The 22,068-nt window shown below is 34.3% G+C and overlaps 1 protein-coding gene across 3 annotated transcripts in view; it reads right to left on the minus strand.

The window, feature by feature from the left end:
- The window catches only part of CSMD3 (CUB and Sushi multiple domains 3), a 1,204,746-nt gene that overhangs the window by 256,874 nt on the left and 925,804 nt on the right, over window positions 1-22,068 (minus strand). For all 3 annotated transcript variants that reach the window (XM_019032923.3, XM_031014090.3, XM_019032924.3), the window contains one exon: window positions 12,741-12,935. In XM_019032923.3, coding sequence (XP_018888468.2) covers window positions 12,741-12,935 — 195 coding nt within the window. The remainder of the gene's footprint in view (window positions 1-12,740; window positions 12,936-22,068) is intronic.

A 22,068-nucleotide genomic window follows, 5' to 3' on the forward strand; every position in this document is an offset into this window, starting at 1 on the left:
GCAGAAGCCTGCTATAGGGTTGGAGGCCCACAGAGAAACTCTACTAGTGCAATGCCAAGGGGAAATGTGGGATTGTAGAACCCACACAAAGTCCCCACCAAGGCACTACCTTATGGAGTTGTGGGAAGTAGGCCACCACCCTCCAGACCCTATAATGGCAGAGGCACTAGCAGCTTGCACCTCTGCCTGGAAAAGCTGCAAGCACTCAACTCAAACCTTTGAGAGCAGCCACATGGGCTGCACCCTGCAAAGCCGTAGAGGTGGGGCTGCCCAAGGCCTTGGGAGTCCACCCCTCACACAAGAATGTGGGACATGAAGTGAAAGAAGATTATTTTGGAACTTTAAGATTTAATGATTGCTCTGTTGGGTTTCAGACTTGTGTGGAGAATACTGACCCTTTCTTTGGGCCAATTTATCACTTTTGGAATGGGAATGTTTACCCAATGCCTGCACTACTATTGTATCTTGGGAGTAAATAACTTGTTTTGATTTTATAGGCTGATGGGTGGAAGTGCATGAGTCTCAGATGGAACTTATGACTTCGGATTTCATGCTGGAATGATTTAAGACTTTTGAGAACTATTAGCAGGGGATGATTGTATTTTTCAATGTGAGAAGGATACAAGATATGAGGGGCCAGGGGCAGAATGATAGTGTTTGGATGTTTGTCCACTTCAAATCTCATGTTGGAATGTAATCCTCAATATTGGAGGTGGGGCCAGGTAGGAGGTGTTCGGGTCATGGGGGCAAATCCCTCATGAATGGCTTGGTGCTATCCTTGCCATAGTGAGTGAGTTCTCCCAAGATATGGTTGTTTAACCATGTAGCACCTTCCCCCTCTCTCTCTTGCTTCCTCTCTTGCCATGTGATGTGTCTAATCCCCCTTCACCTTCCATCATGATTGGAAGCCTTCTGAGACCCTCACTAGAAGCATGGCAGACCACATTTCCTGTACAGCCTGCAGAATGTGAGCCAATTAAACCTCTTTTCTTCCTAAATTACCCAGTTTCAGGTACTCCTTTATAGTAATGCAAACAGACAAATACACATGCTAATATCTTATCAGTCTAAGGAATATGCTTATTTAGTGAGTGAAGTTTTATTCACACAGTTTCTTATTTTTCTTGTTCTTTATTCTTCATTTGTTTAATTTAAAAAAATTATCTTTTGGCTGAATTTGTTTAATTTAATTTGTATAAGTAAAATGTGTCCATGATCCAACTATATTACATATATTCTTGTTTTACCCATGAATTATGTATGCAATGATACAGTAGACAGATGTGATATTTCTGGAGAAATCAGACCATCACACCACAACCAGGTTTTAAGGTATCCAATCATCCACTGAAAATACCACTTTGAGCAGGGGTATGTATGTGGGATGAAGGAGCAAGACAGAAGAAGAATAGAAGAAGAAAAGAAGAAGGAGGAGGAGGAGGAGCAGAAGAAGAAAAGAAGAAACTTATCACTGAGTGAATTAGAAGGAATTTCTAAACATTTATGTGGGAAAAATGCTACTTGAATGTTCAGGTATCTTAGAGACATTATAATACAGGCAACATAGCCTTAAGCTACTTGCAATTTCACATCTGTCTCTTCATTTGTGTAATGCATAATTTATTATCAAATATACTCTGTAATGAAAATTATTATATAATGTATAAATTATTCACAGAAAGCAAGTTAGGTACTTTTAAAAGTGATGACTTCTTGCAGGTCACAAAAGAGCAATGTGATATATTAAATCAATAATTTACTAGATGTGGCCTGTGACTCTTTCAGTTTGAAAGAACTGCTGTACCTTACAAAACTGCTAGTATATTTCTAGTAAATTACTTATGCATTGATATAGCCTGATTGAATGTCACAAATCATAAATCCTAGTATAGAATATGTTTGAAAGCTATATCTCTCATGGAGCATTTTTTAAGAGAAGCCTTTCCTAACCCTTAAAGTCTGTGACATGAATTTGAATTCAGACAGCTACTATTACCAGTATTGACTTTAAAATTAAAATTACTATTGTTTGTTTCTTTTGTTCAAAAATTTGATCTTAGTAAAAATACCTAACTATCCAGCCATTCCCTTCATGTCTTTTTATGTCTCCCCTATAACAACACATAATTCATTTTGTTTAACTGCCTTAAATGATAAGCCTCCAATAATGCTCCATTACATGTGAATTGACTTTGTTTAAATTTCACACTTCCTTTTAATACTAAAAAAAAAAAATTCCATATCAGTGTGGTAATCAGTGGCTTATAAACCATTTTAATGACTCAATAAGTCATCTTAGGATATAAGCTTCTACATCTGTCATCTCACTGACTGCCTGGATTCATTCATTAGATTTCCCTGGCTAGGAGGCCATCACCTTCATCCCTCAGTGCTCTGTGAGCTGTTTTCTCCATCAGAGAGTGTGATCCTACAGAAAGAGTCATTCTATGACAAAGTCCTATGAATAGCTATATCCTTGAATAGACCTTCCATGTTACCACATACAAATTCTACTACTAGTAATAGTTTTGGAGGGCATAGACAGTTAATGTATGATACTATGTGACTCATTTTGTACCCCAATTAAAAAATTGGGATATAATTTACATACATAAAATTCACTGTTTTAAAGTGTACAATTGAATGCTTTTTAGCATATTCGTGAGTTTTAAAACTAACACCGTTTTCTAATTTTAGAACATTTCCTCCACTCCCAAAATAATTTCAGTACCCATTAGTAGTCACATGCTGTTGTCACTACCCCCAAGTTCCTGGAAACAGCTAACTTTTTAGGATACTGTATGGGAAGATAATTTCTTAAAAGATCTGAATTATTGGCAGTTTTTGAAACTAAAATACCTTTTTATCACATAGTTGATGTCTTACTGCTTTTTAATGATGAAAACCTTTTACTATTTAAAGAGATTACTTAAAGCAACTAATATATTAGTTTAAAATGACTTTAAAGGGAAAAACGCTCTTTAATAATTTGTTAACTTCTACCAAATCGCCTCAAAAATGTTGCTTTCTTGGAAATGTTTTCTCTAATTTCCAGACTTTTTCAGAAACCACCATTACATAGCACTTCACCAATTACTTTTAGGACAGTAAATGCAGTTTGTAATTCTGTATTTATTTTGTATGGCTATTTGATTAATGTCTATATCTATCTCTAGTCTATAAGATCTGTCAAATCAAAGTTTCCATGTCTTTTCTGCATACTATTTGTATCTCTGGAGCCTAGCATAGTATCTGTTTTTATAATAGGTTTCCAATAAATATATGCTGTATTAGGAAAAATGACAAAATGTAAATTATTAATATCTTGCTATTGACTAAATACATGGAGTATAAAACTCATAGATTTAAAAATTCCTTCCGTTTAGGATAGCATGGTAGAGTACAACATAAAACTTAGCACATTGGAATCAGGTTTAGGTTTAGGCTGGGCACGGTGGCTCACGCCCATAATCCTAGAGCTCTGGAAGGCAGAGTCCAGTGGATCACTTGAGGTCAGGAGCTCGAGACCAGACTGGCCAACATGGCAGAACTCCATCTCTACTAAAAATACAAAAAAATTAGTCAGGCATGGTGGCAGGTGCCTATAATCCTAGCTACTCAGGAGGCTGAGGCAAGAGAATTGCTTGAACCCAGGAGGCAGAGGTTGCAGTGAGCCGAGCTTGCGCCACTGCGCTCCAACCTAGGCAACAGAGTGAGACTCCACCTCGAAAAAAAAAGAAAAATAAGAGAAAGGTTTAGGTTTAAATTCCAGCTTCAGTCTTTACTGACTGAGTAGCCTTAGGACAGAGGGAAATACAAACTTGAACTGGAACAGGAAGTGTCTGTTAGATCTGGTATTTAGTGTGGGTTTAGGGAAATGAATTAGGGAACTGCCCTGATCTACTCCAGAATCTTCTGCTGGCAATATAATGAGGCTTTTGTAAGGCCTTAGGAAAATGAACTAACCTCATCAATCTCAGGAGGATACAAAGCTTAGAGGTAATAGCAGAAGAAACTTTCTTAGTAGTTTGCCAAACTGCTTCCTTGACAGAGGTAGGAATGCCTTTAAGTGATCCTACTTTGAGCACTGTCACTCTCTAGGAGAAGTTCATGGCTTGTATTTTCTTCTCTTAATTTTTCTCTAAGGATCAAGAGCAGAGTACTCCATCCCAAAGAAGAGGAAGCCATAACATCAATTCAGCTGTTTCTCAATGGTTGAGGTCACTGCCTGGCTGTTGAAGGTCAAGGTGGATGTGGTCCTCTATTTTTCTTTAACTCTTTATCTTCTAGAAGCCTGGGGTGAAATAAGACTACTAGTAGCATTGGCTGTTATTCCACCTCAGACTTCTAAAGAAGAGAATGTGACCCATCTTCTCCTTTCCGTTATACTCAGGAGCTCCTTTCCTTCTTCCAGAAATTTAGATAAAGAAGAAAAATGTCTATATTTTCTCTAGACTTTAACTGAATTTTTTTCTAACTGAATTTTAGCATTTCTCTTAATTACAAATGTAGGCAACAAAGCACATGAATAGTAAAAGTTAACTGGGACTTTGTCACCAGTAGAAATTATAGATTTTTTATACTGCATTATAATCGTTTCAGATACCTCAAAGTGGTGTATAAGGTAATGTTACTATTACCTTAATACCATTTGAATCTTGCCATGACTACTAACAGTTACTGTTATATACTTTATTTTCTTCACTTGTAAGAAGATAATTACTAAGTTGATTCAACACACACACACACACACACACACACATATATATGGTCCAGTAAAACTGACAATACACCAGGAAGGTACATTTGAGGTCTCACCTAAATGTAGACTACATGGTAGTTGAGAATGGGGCACATCTTCGTACAATGAGAATCCATATGACTGTCCATCTGGAGATATGGTTTAAATATGAACCCCAAGTCAATGGTAACAATAAAATGCAGGTTGAGCATCCCTAATTCAAAACGCAAAATCCAAAATGCTCCAAAATCTGAAATTTTTGAGCACCAACATGATATTCCAAGTTCATGTTCAAAGGAAATGCTCATTGGAGCATTTTGGATTTGGGATTTTCAGATTAGGGGTGTTCAACTGGTAAGTATAAATGCAAATATTCCAATATCCGAAAAAAATCTGAAATCGGAAAAACACCAGTCCAAGCATTGTGGATTAGGGATTCTCAACCTGTATACTCTGAATTATAGGCATTGATTTGCAAATTACTTCTTACATTGGCTACTCCACATAGTATGCTCCAGAATCCATAGCAGCAGGGATTTGTTTATAACAATGTTAATGATTCTCTAGACTAGCATCCAGGAGGCCAACTGGAGACAGAGTGTATGTAAGACTGTCAGAAAAATAGCAAGTGCTCACTAACATTAGCATCTCTTCTTGTTTCCATTTAAATAATAATTTTCCCCTATCGTATGAAAACAAAATATGCTTTTGTTTTATCCCAATGCAATGCAAAATACATTAAAATACATTACGCTTCTCTATTGAAAACCTTTCCAACACATAATCTGTGTATTTTATCCGTGAACAAAATTCCTGTGTGCTGCTGATGAAAAGCAGATATTTGATGATACACAGACATAATTTACCACTAAGCATTTGTTTTATGAATCTTTTGTCTGCATGCTTTAATTATATTACATATTTAAATGATTTCAAATGCCAATGGCTCAGTATATTAGATTAGATAATCTCTATATGAATTGATAATGGAATGAGACTCTAGACTTATTTCACACCCCCCAAAAATTTTGTAAACCTCAAGGACATTTGACATAAGGATCTTAGCACAAGACAAGTCATGCCATTTAAACAAAATATCTGAAATAAAAGTGTAGTTATTTATTTCTGAATTATATATACCCAAACAATATGATTTCATTAAAAGTAAGGCATATGAGGTTACCACTTAGAGATGACTTTAAAGTTGGAAAGCTGTAACTATAAAATTGACTTCTTATTTTTTGGTTTGTTTCAAAGCTTTCTCTTTAATTAACAGGGTAAGAGAGCTCTTCTTTTAAAAGCTTGTATCATTCCACATATACTTGGAAGTTGAACAGAGAATGGTGCCAGAAGACCGCTGGATGTCTAATCTTAACATATTTGTGTTTAGGCACTTTTGACAGACCTTAGAGGTCATCAGTGATTGAGTTACTTAAATCTTTTTTTTTTTTTTTTGCATAATCCAGATCTTATATCAGCATATGTGAAACAAAGGTATTGAAAAGAACAGAGCTAGCTCTGGCTAAGTATATCTATATAGGCCTTTGTATACTGTCCAGAGTTGTATTTCAGATGAAATACAAAAGTGCATTTAAGATGAAAAATTCTATCAGGTTTTTTTTTTGTAGGAATTTACATTCTCTTAATTCTCATACTTAGCCTGGAGGAAGATTTCAATCTCACCACTTATTCTTAGTGCCATACATCATTTGTAAAACATTAAACCAATTAAAATATTACAGGCACTCTTTGGTTCTGGAGATATAAAAAGGTCCATACAAAGTCCTTTGCAGAATTAACCAGTCTACCTATAGGGCAGTGATTAAGATCATGGCTTCATAAAAAGACTGCTAAGCATGTGTGACTTTGAACTAGTGGATGAACCTCTCTCTGTGTCTTGGTTTCCTCATCTATAAAATGAGAATATTAATAGTCTCTACTTTATGGCATTATGGTGAAACACAAAATAATATGTAATATTATTATTACCAGCTTGATACAGGTAAGCTGTCACCTGTCAACAATCCTCCTCCTTATGCTCTTGTTCTACTGAATTACTTGAAATTCCACCAGCATTTCCTATTTGCTCTTTACTTCTACATGTTTACATATGCTGAACCCTAGTTGTGAAACACATAATCTCTTTATTTCCTGTGGCTCACCTAGTTTCTTCTTACTTATACTTTTAAAATTCTGTTTACATATCACTTTCATAAGGAAGCCTCCCTGATCTCTCTTCACAGCAAGATCAGATGTATATCCATGCTGTGCTCACAGTACTGTTTTTATTTCTAGCAATGGACTTTACCTGTCTGTATCTCATCAGATTATAAACTCTCTAAGGGCAAGGACAAGGTTGAATTCATGTTGTTATCCCCAATTTTAAATGCAGGACCAGGCATAACAGTACTTTTAACACCTGACTAAAAGACTAAAAGGAATCAACAAATGATATAATCTTTTCTTTGGAATAATTGGTGAGCTAGTAGTTCATTAACAGTCTAAATATGTTTATTCTTAGGGTCATATATTATAACTGCCTATTAATTGGATGCTCACTGTATGTTGTAACAATGGAAAAGATTAAGAATATTTCATTTGTATGGTGGTCAGTACTCTGTAGTTTAATGATTTACATTTGAAAGTTATGAGGTCCTGAAAGTACTTTGGGCTTTACATACATCAAATAAATCTTTATTCAGGATATAGAGTTGCAATTTTAGAATAGATATTGATTCTGTCCTGGGAGCTCTGAGGAGCATGAAGAGGGTAAATAGGAATTTTCTTCTAGTAAGAAGACAAGAGATTAGATGCCTGAAGAAAACAAGAGAGCTAGCCAGCCAGAGAGCTGGGGTAAAAATAATCCAGGCTGAAAGAACAGCATGTGCAAAAGATGTGGGGCAGAAGTCTGATCAGTGCTTTGAGGAAATATCAAGGAGCCTGGTGTCACTCAAAGAATGTAGCAGAGGGAGGAAACAATAAAGAGGTCAGGGTGTGTATGAGCAGATGAAGTAGAACTTTGGATTATAAGATCTTTGGCATTTATTCTGATTTGGGAAGCCATTGGTGGATTTTGAGTAAATATGATATAATCTGAATTATGCTCTAAAGATCACTGTATTGTGTTTGGAAGATACTATATGGAGAACAAAGGAAGGAGAAAAACTAGTTAGGAAAGAGGAAAAGAGGTAAGAGACGGCAGATGCTCTGGATAAGGTTAGACCTGCGCCATTAGATAAAATAAGTCAAGGCAACATGATTAGGTCAGATAAATCAAGCAAATAATATTAAGGGGAAAATCTGGAATCTGTCTCTATTTTTGTTTTATTACCTTTACCTAATGTTGAGTGAGATTATGGATAAGAATGATATATGACTTCTACTTTAATTCAGTATGACTGTATATAACTAAATTACTACAGAGTTTTAAAAGATACTTTTTAAAGTAAGAAAAATAAATAGGGAAGAAATTATTTTCTAAACAAATTTTTTTAATCACAAAAGGAATTGTAGGCACAGATATGCTGTTCTGCTATTACTTAATATATATGACAATATCATCAGATAAACTGCAAAGTTTCTCATCACTGAACAGGACTTACCACAGGATGCAATCATTTTGGATTTACTTCTGACAAATATAATCTCCCAGTGTCCAACTTAAGCTCTTAAAAACATTTTCTTCAGATTTAAAATATACACTTAATCCCAAATCATGATAAAAATCTATCTTCTAAAATAGACAAACTTTATAAATTGATATGGTTCAGTTTGAGTTTAAAGATATTTAACAAGAGCCTATTTATATAAATTAAGGTGTTACACGCTAAACACGATATTATAGCCTATGACTGCATGGAGCTTATGCTCTTCTAGGGTGCGACTAAGGCAACATTATAAGAAAAAGTGAAATGCAGTTGTGTTCTAAGAGTCTGCAGAATATGATCATGTTGGTATTTGCTTCTACACTAAAAAAATAAAGAATAAACAAAGAAAAAGTTTTGCTTATTTTCACTCCTAGGAATCACAGTTAACTTCCTACGTATGCACTCAAAAGCAATGCCTACCAGTCAGTCACAGTTTCATCAGAGATTTTAGTCAGGATACCTACTGTGGGATGGGACCTCAGCTGAAAAGCAGCAAAGGCCCAGTCACCTAATTCTCAAACATTGATAAAATTAGAAATAGAGGCATACACATATTAATGTATAGCAAAAGCAATCACTAGAGTAACCCCAAATAATATAACTCTGAAACATTGAAGACAGGGATTGTGTCTGTTACATCATCTTTTGTATCAGGGAATAATAAGATATTATTATCTAGAATTGGTAAATAAAGAAACAGATCTTCCTATGTTATATGGAGTTTTGGGAGGGGCCATCATAGCAATCAGAACTAGAAATTAGAATCTTCAGCTTCTGACCAATAAGATGATAGAGAGGGATAAGGCAGATGACCATTGCTTTAAATATCAGCTACTTTTTTATTATTTTCTTAGTTATCATATGCATATCTCAGACAAAAATAAAAAAATTTTATTAAAAAAATAAAAAATAATTTGTTTTTACGAACAATGAACCCTCTGGCTTATTACACATACTTTAAATACTAAATTTGACTTTTAAGTATTAAGTTAGGCCAGGTGTGGTGGCTCATGCCTGTAATCCCAGCATTGTGGGAGGCCAAGGTGGGAGGATCACTTGAGGCCAGTAGTTCGAGACCAGCCTGGGTAACATAATGAGACACTGTCTCTGCAAAAAAATAAAAATAAAAAATTAGCTGGGTGTAGTGGCACATTCCTGTAGTCCCAGATACCTGAGAGGCTGAGGTGGGAGAACTGCTTGAACCTGGGAAGTACAGACTGCAGTAAGCCACAATTGCACCACTACACTCCAGCATGGGTGACAGAGTGAGACCCTGTCTGAAAAAATAAAAAAGATATTAAGTTATTACATCTGAAAGTCAGCCAGTCCTGTGTATAAGTGCTGAAGAAAAATAATTTGATATGTGATATTAAGAAACAAAAATATATCAAATTCTCCTTATTGTGTGACAGTGACAGCCACAGACCAATGTTTAAAATAAGTTATTTAATATGATTTTCTCAACAACCTTGCAAATTACACAATATCTTATGATTAGATATACTAAATAAATTGAAAAGTCATGCAGAAACTCAGACTTTTTTAAAAAATTCATTGTTTAGTATTAAAGATATCTAGCTCTAAAACAGGATTTTTTTCCCCAACTATACTAGAAATTATTGGTTGCAATCATAAACTTATCTTGAACTTTTTTTCTATTAGCTCAAAGAATTCACTGAATAAATTTTATTTGATTTCCATAATATCATGTCCATTTTGATTAAAAGTCTGATGATACTTAACTGATGGTAAAAATTATCTCTTAGGGAAATTTTAAAATACTCAACACTTGTTTTTCAGGAGTGAATGAATGTGTGTATTCACATCATAATATAGATAAATTATTTTTAATTAATATTAAAATGACAGAAGTATACTAGTTAACCAAAACATAACACCTGATGCAAGATGTGATGCATGTTTATCAGCACTTTGCTTCTCTTGGAACACTGCGTTGGAAATCACAACTCCCATATATTTATATTCCAACTTTTGTCAGAAACTACTAGATTCTCTATATGTGTTGTGTTTACTAATTGAATCTTCACAATAACTTACTGAATTAATAACTATTAATCTAGTTTTAGAGATTTAAAAGTCAAGACTCAGCTTGCCTTAGGTCACAGGTGTCAGAAGACATCTATTTGAATTCAGGTCTGCTGTATGCTCTAAATTGTCTGTAGATATGAACTATTCAACCAACATTAAGTATACTTAATTGGGCCATAATTGATCCTATAAAATGGTTTTGGCTCAAAAGGATTTTTAAAAAAATATTATGGCACATTTCATGTTGAAACTGACATTTCTATGACCTATTGGAAAGGAATATATGATTATATTAGGTGGGCATATTCTTAGTGAAAGCATGCTTTAGTCTAGTGTTCCTGACTTTTTTACCTGTCATTGAAAGCCATCTACTTAATCATTTATCCCTGTGATTAACATCTATCTTAATAATCTATAGTTTTTTGTGTCCTTTGATATTTCTGCATCATGACTTTTAGTTATTTTGAATCTGGCTCCTGGAAATTTTTCAGAAATTTTCTATAGTTTCCAAATGATCATTGACAGTAAAATTTGAAAAGTTATTTTCTATGTTTAATATTTTTTTCTAGCTAAATTAGATTTTTCTAATTCTAAATTACATAATACTAATTTATATGGTTCTAAATTCTAATATGATACAGTGACCCTTTCTCTTAAATTTCCTATAAACTGCCATGCTATCAATCACTTTTTCTCTCTTTGAAACAATTAATCCCAAAGTAGTTATTACTCTATTTATTCCTTTTGCCTTCTGATAGATGAACCATAAATGCAAGTCAAAAATTAACCAGCTGTTCTGGTAATGATGGACCAATCAGAAGATGTCTACCACTTCTTTGTTTCTTATAACAATATTTTGAAGTAAAAATGTTAATTATCTCTATTTCATAGATGAGACAAAATAAACCCAGAGAGGGGTAAGTCAGAAATTGGGCACATGTAATAGTTATAAGTGAATACATTCTACAACTAGGAAAAATTACCATGTGTATTAGATATCAAAAATTGTCATTTATTTTCACTGAAATTAATAGTAAAAAATGCAATTTATATCATAGCCCAATTCAAACACTTGAATGCATGCAGGTAAATATATACACAGAGGTATATTTATTGTATTTTATTTATTTCTTTATATATAACAGAGAAAATTTCCAAAAGTAGTATGTACTCTCGGCTGGGTGCAGTGGCTCACTCCTGTAATCCCAGCACTTTAGAAAGTGGAGGTGGACGGATTTCTTGAGGCCAGGAGTTTGGAACAGCCTGAGCAACATTGCAAAAACTCTACTAAAAATACAAAAATTATCTGGGTGTGGTGGTGTGCACCTGTAATCCCAGTCATTAGGGAGTCTGAGGCAGGAGAATCACTTGATTGTGGGAGGTGGAGTTGCAGTGAGCCCAGATCACGCCACTGCACTCCATCCTGAGCAGCAGAGCCAGACTCCACCTCAAAAACAAAGAAAAAAAGTACTCTCTCTATGTTCCTTAAAGTATACTTTTTTCCTATTATTTTTATTAACTTTTAATTTTATTTTATTTGATTAACTTCTATGTCTATTATAAAAATGTGGTCACAACCCAATGAATTGATTTTATGATTCACTGTTGGTGACCTATAGTTGGGGAAATCTGTCCTAGATGATATCACTTCTGTGTTAATTTTTGTACAATGCACTAGGATCATTCAATGGATTAGGGAGTCTCTAGTAACCCTAAGCAATGATATCACTGTTTCTCTGTTTTTCCTTTCTTACTGTATCTCCATTCTTATATAGAGAGAGTTATATACAAGTATATGATTTTTAAATATGCAGTATTATATCTCCTTCTAGACAACCTAATTCCTAGAAGAAATACATATTCTTCTTTATCCTTATTACAGATAAAGATTTATCACCAGTTCTTAACAATATTTAAATTATTAAATTTACTTGTGTTGAAATGTTAGTTTCAGTGTGTTTGTTCCTCATGTACTCAGCCAATATTTTCTGAGCACCTAACGTTTTCAGGTGCAAGTCCTGAAGGCACACAAATTAGCATAACAGGCAGTAACCCAGTTCTCAGAAAGTTTGCCTATTACAGTACACATATTGCTTTAGAGACACCTGGGAATATAAGCACTTTTCCAAAACCAGGTCTTTATTGAATTCAACTTTAAAATGTTTAATAAAATCTCTGCATTGCCAGTATGACACTTGTAGATTGTATGTGGAATAGTTGATGTTCTGAAACACAGAAATGTCTTTAAATATTTTTTGATTTTTTCTAATCATGAAAATTCAGCCAAAAAATATGTTTCTTACCATGACAACTTGGCAAGGCTCTATTCCATCCAGGTCTTCCATCATCTCCCATGATACAGGTGAGTGTTGAATAACCTTGAAGAACATAACCAGCATCACAGTAATAGGTGACTGTTGACCCTAATTTATAATCCATTCCAAGTCTGGTGCCATTCATTATATTGCCTGGATCAAAGCAGGACTCTCGGAGTTTTGCTGTAAAACAGTGTTAGTATAACATTAATTGCTTTAAAATACATTTGGCACTCCATAATACATGGGTTCTGCATCTGTGGATTCAGCCAACTGCAGATTGAAAATATTTGGAAAAAACTGTATCTGTACTGAATATATACAGACTTTTTTTGTCATTACTCCCTAAATAACACAGTATAACAACAGTTTACCTAGCATTTACATCATATCCTGTATTATTAGTAATCTAGAAATGATTTAATGTATGTGGGAGGATGTATATAAGTTATATATTCATATCTGTGAATGTTAGTATCAGAAGTTTTGGAGCCAGTTACCCAGGGATACCAAGGGACAGCTGACTGTTTTTTATGGACCTTTAAGACATGTTCATTTCTTTTTCTAACCCAGAAGGAAAAGCAGCAGCATCATTTCTGTCTTTTTGGGGGGGCTCAAAGTACAAAGGAGCCCTTATGCATATCTGACAAATTGCTAATGCATATTTATTAGTAAGATAATAAATAAATTCTAAAGATCTTCATAGATCTTCTCATTAAATTTAGTATCTAATGCATATAGTCAAACATAGGGTTTTAGAATTTATTATAAATATTATGTGCTAATAATCCATGTGTAGGTACTATAAATGAATTACTTTGGAAAAAAAGAAGGAGCCCTTATAAAACATCTTTATTTAAAAGATCTCCCCACAGGTAATGCCATGTTACTGAACCTAGAAGTGGTTTTTCTTCCTGTGTTGAGCTCAGTTCATTTCACCACCTACAGCAAAATAAAAGGCCCTATTTGTCTGCCCTGCAACCATTTTTCTTACCCTATTTTCTCCAGTCATTCTCCACATTTTTATCATAGGTCTCCCATTGTAAAATAGCAAAACCCAAACCACAGTATTTTTTGACAGATTTTCTGTCCCTATGCAAAACACTTTCAAAACTAGAGGTAACAGACAGATTAAAAAATAAAATCCTTTCACAGCAGAGGAATTGTTTTCATTGTACCCAGATATTGAACAAAGAGACTGACAGAATAATTTGAAAATATGTACAGAAATGGAAAGATTAGCTCATTCATTTTATGGCAAAGGTACTAGAACACTTTGTTGTTAACAGATCTGGATGAGGCCTTGAGATTATTTCCATTTTGTAATTATTGATTACTTAAGAAATAATAAAGAAATGTACAACGTAAAGGCCATTACAATAAATCAGGATAACAAATGTAGTGATTTTCTACATCAGAATTTGTTTTGTGCTAATAAGAAATCAGACAGTGGATGTATCTCTGAATATGAGTCATGGAATCTTTGAAATGTAAGTCAACGATATCTTGGTGTTTGGCTACTACAAACATATTTTTATATCAAAATATAATTAACTATACCAGTAAGAATATGTTTCTTTCATTCATAAAAGTTTGCAAGGAGTTTAATGTACTTTAGCATTTTTAAGAAATAATGAGAAATCTGTGCTTTAAGAACAACACTATATACAATTTCTCCCAATTCAACTAAAGAGGAAATGGTAGAACCACACATTTAAATAATTTTAATAGAATAACAGATAAATGAGGAAGGTTGCCTCTCTTCTTTCCTTCCTTCCTTCCTTCCTCTCTCTCTCACTTTCTTTCTTTTTCTCTCTCCTTTCTTTCTTCCTTTCTTTCTTTCGTTCTTTCATTCTTTCTTTCTACAAATACTTAAGGGCTCACGACCCTACTATTTTGTTTTTCTTTTCTTTTCTTTTCTTTCTCTCTTTCTTTCTTTGTTTTCTTTTGTTTCTTTCTCTCCTTTCTCTTTCTTTTCTGTTTCTTTCTTTCTCTTTTCCTTCTTTCTTTCTTTCTCTTTCTCTCTTTTCTCTCTCTTTTCCCTCCTTCTTTCTTTTTCTTTCTTTCTTTCTTTCTTTCTTTCTTTCTTTCTTTCTTTCTTTCTTTCTTTCTCTCTCTCTTTCTTTCTTTCTTTTCTTTCTCTCTACAAGTACTTAAAGGCTCACTACCCTGCTAACTCTGGAAATGTAGCAGTGGACAATCAGAAAATGTTCTGGCACTCACGGAAATTACAGTCTCTTAAAGAAAGAAATTATATTAAATAAAGACTTGCGATTTTGGCACGCTGTATAAAGAGAAGCATTCAGGAACCTCACTAAAAAGTGGTATCTAAAGTGAGCATTGAGAGAATAAGGAACAGATTAGGTAAAAAGGCGATGGGAAACCTGTTGGGGAGGAGGTGTGCTGACATGTGCAAATAGATAAATGTGATTCCTGGGTTTCAAACCAGAGCTAAATGACTTGATCTTCTCCCAAGCACACTTATACACACACACATGGATACACTTACACAAAATTTGCACTCCATATATTATACTCAAGCTGCTCTGTAAAAATTGTGTCCCAAACCATGGAATATATTTCTTTCACATAAAATATTCACACAACTCTTTTTACGAAAGAACCAGCAGGGTAACTACTTAATTTGGTCACTAAGAACGGGCATTTAGTGATGCAAGGGTTGACTTCTTTATTTATAAAAAAAAAAACCTTACATTGTACCTTCCCTTAAACAAGCAGGAAAACACAATGTAATTTTTAGACAGAACAGAAACCTGGCATCTATAGCTGGGCTTCGTAAAATTGAACTAAGTCCCTGGAGGGTAGAGGAAGGATTTAAATTTCTGTTTAAAAGGATTAATCTCGTTGACAAGTCTATTCTCCTAATATTCATCTTTTGAAAAGTTTGCTTTCTCCTTCTTTGAAGTTTTCCCCAGTGTTTCAATATAATGTCAGTGAAACTGTAATGCAAGCATCCGGTTTTTTGAGGAAAGGGACATATGTTTGACAAATTTAAAAATAATGCCTCTGCAACAATTTTACATTGCTAGCCTCAATTTGAAAGAATGCCCTTATCTTATTATTACGTTTACATACTGCTTTAAATCCTTGGTGAATAGCTTTCTATGAATAACACTGCCTTTATTTATATCCACATATGCCATAGCAATTACACCTGGAAATTTTGAAAACACCTGGAGAATACTTAAATAAATGTCTAGGCAGTAGGTGGAAAGTGATTTTAGTTTCTGAATAAAAATTATGAGGCAGACAAGTTATTAGCATTATTTTTATGCATAATTAATTTTTTCTGCTTAATAGTGATTTGCCTACTGAACAGATACTAGGTAAAAGAGTATTTTGCCTCCTTACAGTCTCCAAATAAAATATATCAGAAGATATATTTTAGATCTGCTGCATCTAAAATATTTTAGTTTTCTTTTAAAATTATTTCTGCTGAATAGAAATAGATGTATATGTATATATATTTATACTATATATGTTTTATTAGAGCTAGAAGTGAACATACACAATAAAGCTTACGTCTTAATTTTTTTTGTAGCCCAGGCTGGAGTGTAGTGGTGCGATCTCGGCTCACTGCAAGCTCTGCCTCTCCGGTTCACACCATTCTCCTGCCTCTGCCTCCTGAGTAGCTGGGACTACAGGAGCCCGCCACCACGCCCGGCCAATTTTTTGTATTTTTAGTAGAGACGGGGTGTCACCAGGTTAGCCAGGATGGTCTCAATCTCCTGACCTCATGATCCACCCGCCTCGGCCTCCCAAAATGCTGGAAATATAGGCGTGAGCCACCACGTCCAGCCACATCTTAATTTTTAATTAAAGGCAATAACAAATGCTGGTGAGAATGGGGAGAAAAGACAAAACTCATATACAGTTGAGGGGGATGTAAATTAGTACAGCCACTATGGAGAACAGTATCAACAGTATAGAGGTTCCTCAAAAAACTAAATATAGAACTACCATATGATCCAGCAATCCCACTGCTAGTATATATCCAAAAGAAAGAAATCAGTATATCGAAGAGATATCTGCACTCTCACGTTTACTGTAGTACTATTCAGAATAGTCAAGATTTGGAAGCAACCTAAAGTGTCCACAACAGACAAATGCATAAAAAAATGTGGCACATATATACAATGAAGTATTATTCAGCCATAAAAAAGAATGAAATATTTGCAACAACATGGATGGAACTGGAGGACCTAAGTAAAATAAGTCAGGCACAGAAAGATAAATTTTGCATTTTCTTACTTATCTGTGGGAGCTAAAAATTAAAAGCAATTGAACTCATGGAGTTTGAGGGTAGAAGGATGGTTACCAGAGGCTGGGAAGGGTAGTAGAGGTGTTGGGGGGAAAGTGGGGATAGTTAATTGGTACAAAAAAATAATTAAAAAGAATGAATAAGATCCAGTATTTGATAGCACAACAGGGCAACTATAGTCAATAATAATTTAATTGTACATTTAAAAATAACTAAAACAGTATAGTTTGATTGTTTGTAACACAAAGGATAAATGCTTGAGATTATGGAAACCCCGTTTACCCTCGTGTCAGTTATTACACATTGTATACCTGTATCAAAATATCTCACATACTCCCTAAATGTATATACCTACTATGTACCCACAAAAAATAAAAATAAAAAAGGAAAACTTTTCGTGTTTTTACTTACTTGTGGGAGATAAAAATTGAAACAATTGAACTTGTAGAGATAGAGAGTAGAATGATGCCTACCAGAGGCTGGGAAGAGTAAGGGGTGGGAAGTGGGGGCAGTTAATGGTATGAAAACAAAGTTAGATAGAATGAATAGGGATCTAGTCTTTGATAGCATAACAGGGTGACTACAGTCAACAATAATTTACTGTATATTTAAAAGTAACTAAAAGAGTATAATTGGAATGTTTGTAACATAAATAAATGATAAATGCTTGATGTGATGGATACCCCATTTACCCTGATAATGATTATGACACATTGTGCACCTGTATCAAAATATCTCATGTATTCCATAAATATATATATATATACCTACTATGAACCTGTAAAAATTAAAAATTTTAAAAAGGAAAAAGACCACTAATAACTTTACTTTTTAAGTGCTATAGAAACCAACATGCTTAAGTCAACATTTGTGATATATGTTACAAAAGACAAAGAAAAATATTTTTACTATCTAGGGCCTCAATTTATATGTCCATTCATTTGGGTGTGCATATTTTTATATTGAAAATAATGAGATGTTTGTTTAACAATGATCATTATAAACATCATTACAAGCATTGTTAGCCTTAAGAAACTGGACAATTACAGAGGAAACATTTATCAAAATAAGAATAGGAAATAAGGAAGCTGATAAGACAGACCCTGAAGACCCTGAAGTGGGCAATGAGATTTTCCCATAAACAGGGGAGGTATGAGGACCAGGTAGAAAATTAATGAGATTGGATCTCGAGAACATTATTGTAAAGAAATATCATCTGGAGTATAAAAATAAGACCTGGTGGAATTGTGTCTAAATGTGTACTGGTATAATAGGTGAAGACAGTGGGTGGGGAAGAAGGATGTAGTTAATGGGATAATTATGTATTTCTCTCTACCTATACTTATATTTTTCTTTGCCTTTATTCTTAATGGTAATAATAACTTATGTAGTCTTGTGTAAATCATTTTAACAATTCAATTTTCAATTTTTTGCTTTGTAAAATGGGGATAGCAATACTTACAATGCTGTTCTGTAATGTTTTTATTGCATTTATACATGCATTATCTCTGTCCTTCCCATACCTACTCATGAGGTCTAATCATTGAACCTAGAGTAGAGTAAGTGCATAGTAAATAACATCTTTTTTAAAAAAATTACATTTGTAGTTCTTTATCTATGACAGCATGAATCTTAAGTTTTTGGAAATGATGAAAACATTGAAATTGATCAAGCTGGGGAAATAGGGAGGGACATATATTTAGCTGACATAATGGCAAATAGGTTTTATCTCAATTACTTAACTACTTGGCTTTAGTAAGGGCTACATGGCGTGTTACCTAGAGAAAGCATTATAAGGTCATGACCAGTTTCCATGAGAAATAAAGCCATAATCAGTTAGGACCATCTACCATTGGATTGCTAGTGAGATACTCTTGCTGTAACTTTTATCGTAGTGACATTCGGAAATGTTTTATTAATACTAATTTACAGTAGAACCTCACTTTATCTCTACAGATTTGTTAAAAGGTTTCTTTCTTTCTTTCTTTCTTTCTTTTCTTTCTTTTTTAAACAGGTCATATGTATAAGCCTTTCAGCTTGCAGGTATAAGTAGCTATTTCTAAGCCAAGTTCTCATGTATAAAATTTAGAACAGGAATACAGCTCCAAGGTTTCTCACATTTAAAGAATGTTATTATTCTAATATTCGAATTATGACTTGATTTTAAAACAGAAGACACCTCTTTACGATGCTCAAAAGCAATCGAGTAGCAAACTGAATAATTACTGTGTGTAGGCACTATTCTTGGCACTTAGTGTATAGTGGTGAGTGAACAGATAAGGGCTTTCCTCTTAAGAAACTTGTATTTTAGAATATGTGTAGAGGGCTACTGGAGTGAGGGGGATGCACAGGGTAAGTAAACTTAAAAATAAATAAGCAAGAAAGTATCAGATATTGACATTATTAGGTAGCCAGTGGAAGATTTTGAAATTAGGAATACAGAAAAAGCAAAACAAATATGAAGCAAAAAATAAAAAAAAAAGGCTAATAAGTATAAATATACTAAATCCAAGGTATCAAAAAACCAGAAAAAAATGCAACTTATATGCACCTGAAAGCAGGCTTTCATAATATATAAACAAAGTGGTAAAGATTTTAAGAAAAATGGCAAATTAAGAATAGTAGATTTTACCCAACTATTTCAATAATTGCTAGACCCAGCAGGTCAAAAAATGGTGAGAAGATGAATATTTAACAATATAATTAGGGAGTTTTTTGGATATATATAAAAACTTGCACTCATTAGATGATACAAATTTCTCTCCTAGTACACAAGGAACATAAATATTAACGATATAATAGACCACAAAACAAATCCTATGACAAGCCAAAGAACCAGAATCATACATATCTGATCATGCAAGTAAATTAGAAATTTATAATATAATAAGTTATAGATTTAAATTTTATTTTGATAGTTTGAAATACTTTTAAGTAGCACTTCAGCAAAGAAAAATCATAATGCTATACTTAGAACCAATTTAGAATAAAATTATGATAAATCTGTACATATCAAAATGTTTGCATAGCAGCTTAAGAGGTTCTTAAATGAAAATGTGTAGATCCAAGAGAAAAAATGCGAATTAATAAGCAGTATTGGCCAGGCGTGGTGGCTTACGCCTGTAATCCCAGCTCTTGAGGAGGGCCGGATCATGAGGTCAGGAGTTTGAGACCAGCCTGGTCAACATGGTGAAACCCCGTCTCTACTAAAGATACAAAAATTAGCCAGGCGTGGTGGCGCATGCCTGTAATCCCAACTACTCAGGGGGCTGAGGGACGAGAATTGCTTGAATCCGGGATGCAAAGGTTGCGGTGAGCCGGGATCGCACCACTGCACCCCAGTCTGGGCAACAGAGCGATACTCTGTCTCCAAAAAAAACAAAAGCAGTATTTATCTCAAGAAATGAGAAAAAGGATAAGCAAATCTAGAGAAAATAAAACAGAGGAAATAACATAGATAAAAGCAATACTAATAAAAATATTAAACAGTGTTAACAAAAATATGCAGCAGCAAATAAAGTAAGAAACACTGTGAATATTTTCATGTCAATATATGTGAAATCATGAATGAAAGGAACTAGTTTTTAGAAAAAGATTTTTTAAAATCTAAGATAAAAAAGCTAATCTAAATATATTTACAACCATTAAAATTCCACCACCTTAAATCACTGGGTCCATAGTTTCAGTTCTAGAAAACATTCAAGAAATAGATGATCCTATCTTATACAAACTATTCTCAATACTAGAAAATTAAGAATGCTCCTAAATTTAGGCAGGTAGTGTAATCTTGATATCAAAACCAGACAAAAAGAGTACAAGGACTAAAAATTATAGCCCAATCAGATGGTACTAAATCAATGATAATGATACAGGAGTTAATAAGAAATCACTTAGGCAGATAGTAAGGTTTTCCTTTTAATGAAAAGGAGCCATCAAATCACTTTCTTTTCTAACAAAGAGCAGCCTGTAAAATGGAGCTGCAGACATAGCCAAGCAAGCCAGAAGCTTGCACAGGTGAATGCCCACAGTTGTGGCCATAGGAAAAGGCTACCTGGGACTAGGCATGTCCAAAATGGGGGCTTCATCTGCTCTTCTGTTTGCCAAACCATGAGTACAGTAAGGAGAAGACAATATAGCCCCTGCCAGGCAAAGCCTTCTTTTGCATAAGATTAGGGTGGGGTGACCAGCCTTCCCCACACACTATGTAAATGTCATACCTGGTCAAACCAGTCTGTGGGCCCTATGTAACTCAGACACCGCTTCCTCAAGCCTGCCTATAAAATCTGACGCAGTCAACAGTGGGCTGGCTTTCCCCTTTTGGATGCCCCTATCTTACGAAACAGAGAGAGCTGTCCTCCTTCGTCTTTTTTTTTTGCCTGTTAAACCTCTGCCCCTAAACTCACTCTTCATGTTTGTCCCTGTCCTTAATCTTCTTGGCGCCAAATGACAAACCCTGGGTATTTACCTCAGACAACATAGATATATTTTTGTAATATAGAGTAATAATTCAGTGGCAATATACACCATAGTTAAAACTCAGGACCATAGTTAAAACAATTAATAATAATTGAATGAACTCGGGAGGCGGAGGTTGCAGTGAGCTGAGATCACCACAGCACTCCGGCCTGAGTGACAGAGAAAGATTCCATCTCAAGGAAAAAAAAAAAAAAAAAAGAAAGAAAATCTCAGTATGCAAAATAGGAAAAAGATGCTCAACTTAATAGTAATAAGGGAAAAGGCAATAAAAATGACAATGAGATATCATTTAATACAATTAGCAACTTCCAAGTTTAACAAAAGCACTGGTTTTTAAAAACTGGAATTTCTGAAGCTCTCATCCTCTGATTTTTGAGTTTACATTGGTACAGCCTCTTTAGAGAATAATTCGGCAATACAGAGTTACATTGAAGAGGTTCATACCCTTTGACCCAGTAATCCCACTTTGGTATACAGATGTCCTAAAAAGAATCTCACAGATATGTTCATGAGGACATGTAAAAGAATGTTCATTTCATCATCATTCATTTCTGGTAG

This window comes from Gorilla gorilla, chromosome 7 (genome assembly GCF_029281585.2).
Source record: "Gorilla gorilla gorilla isolate KB3781 chromosome 7, NHGRI_mGorGor1-v2.1_pri, whole genome shotgun sequence".
Taxonomy (NCBI): domain Eukaryota; kingdom Metazoa; phylum Chordata; class Mammalia; order Primates; family Hominidae; genus Gorilla; species Gorilla gorilla.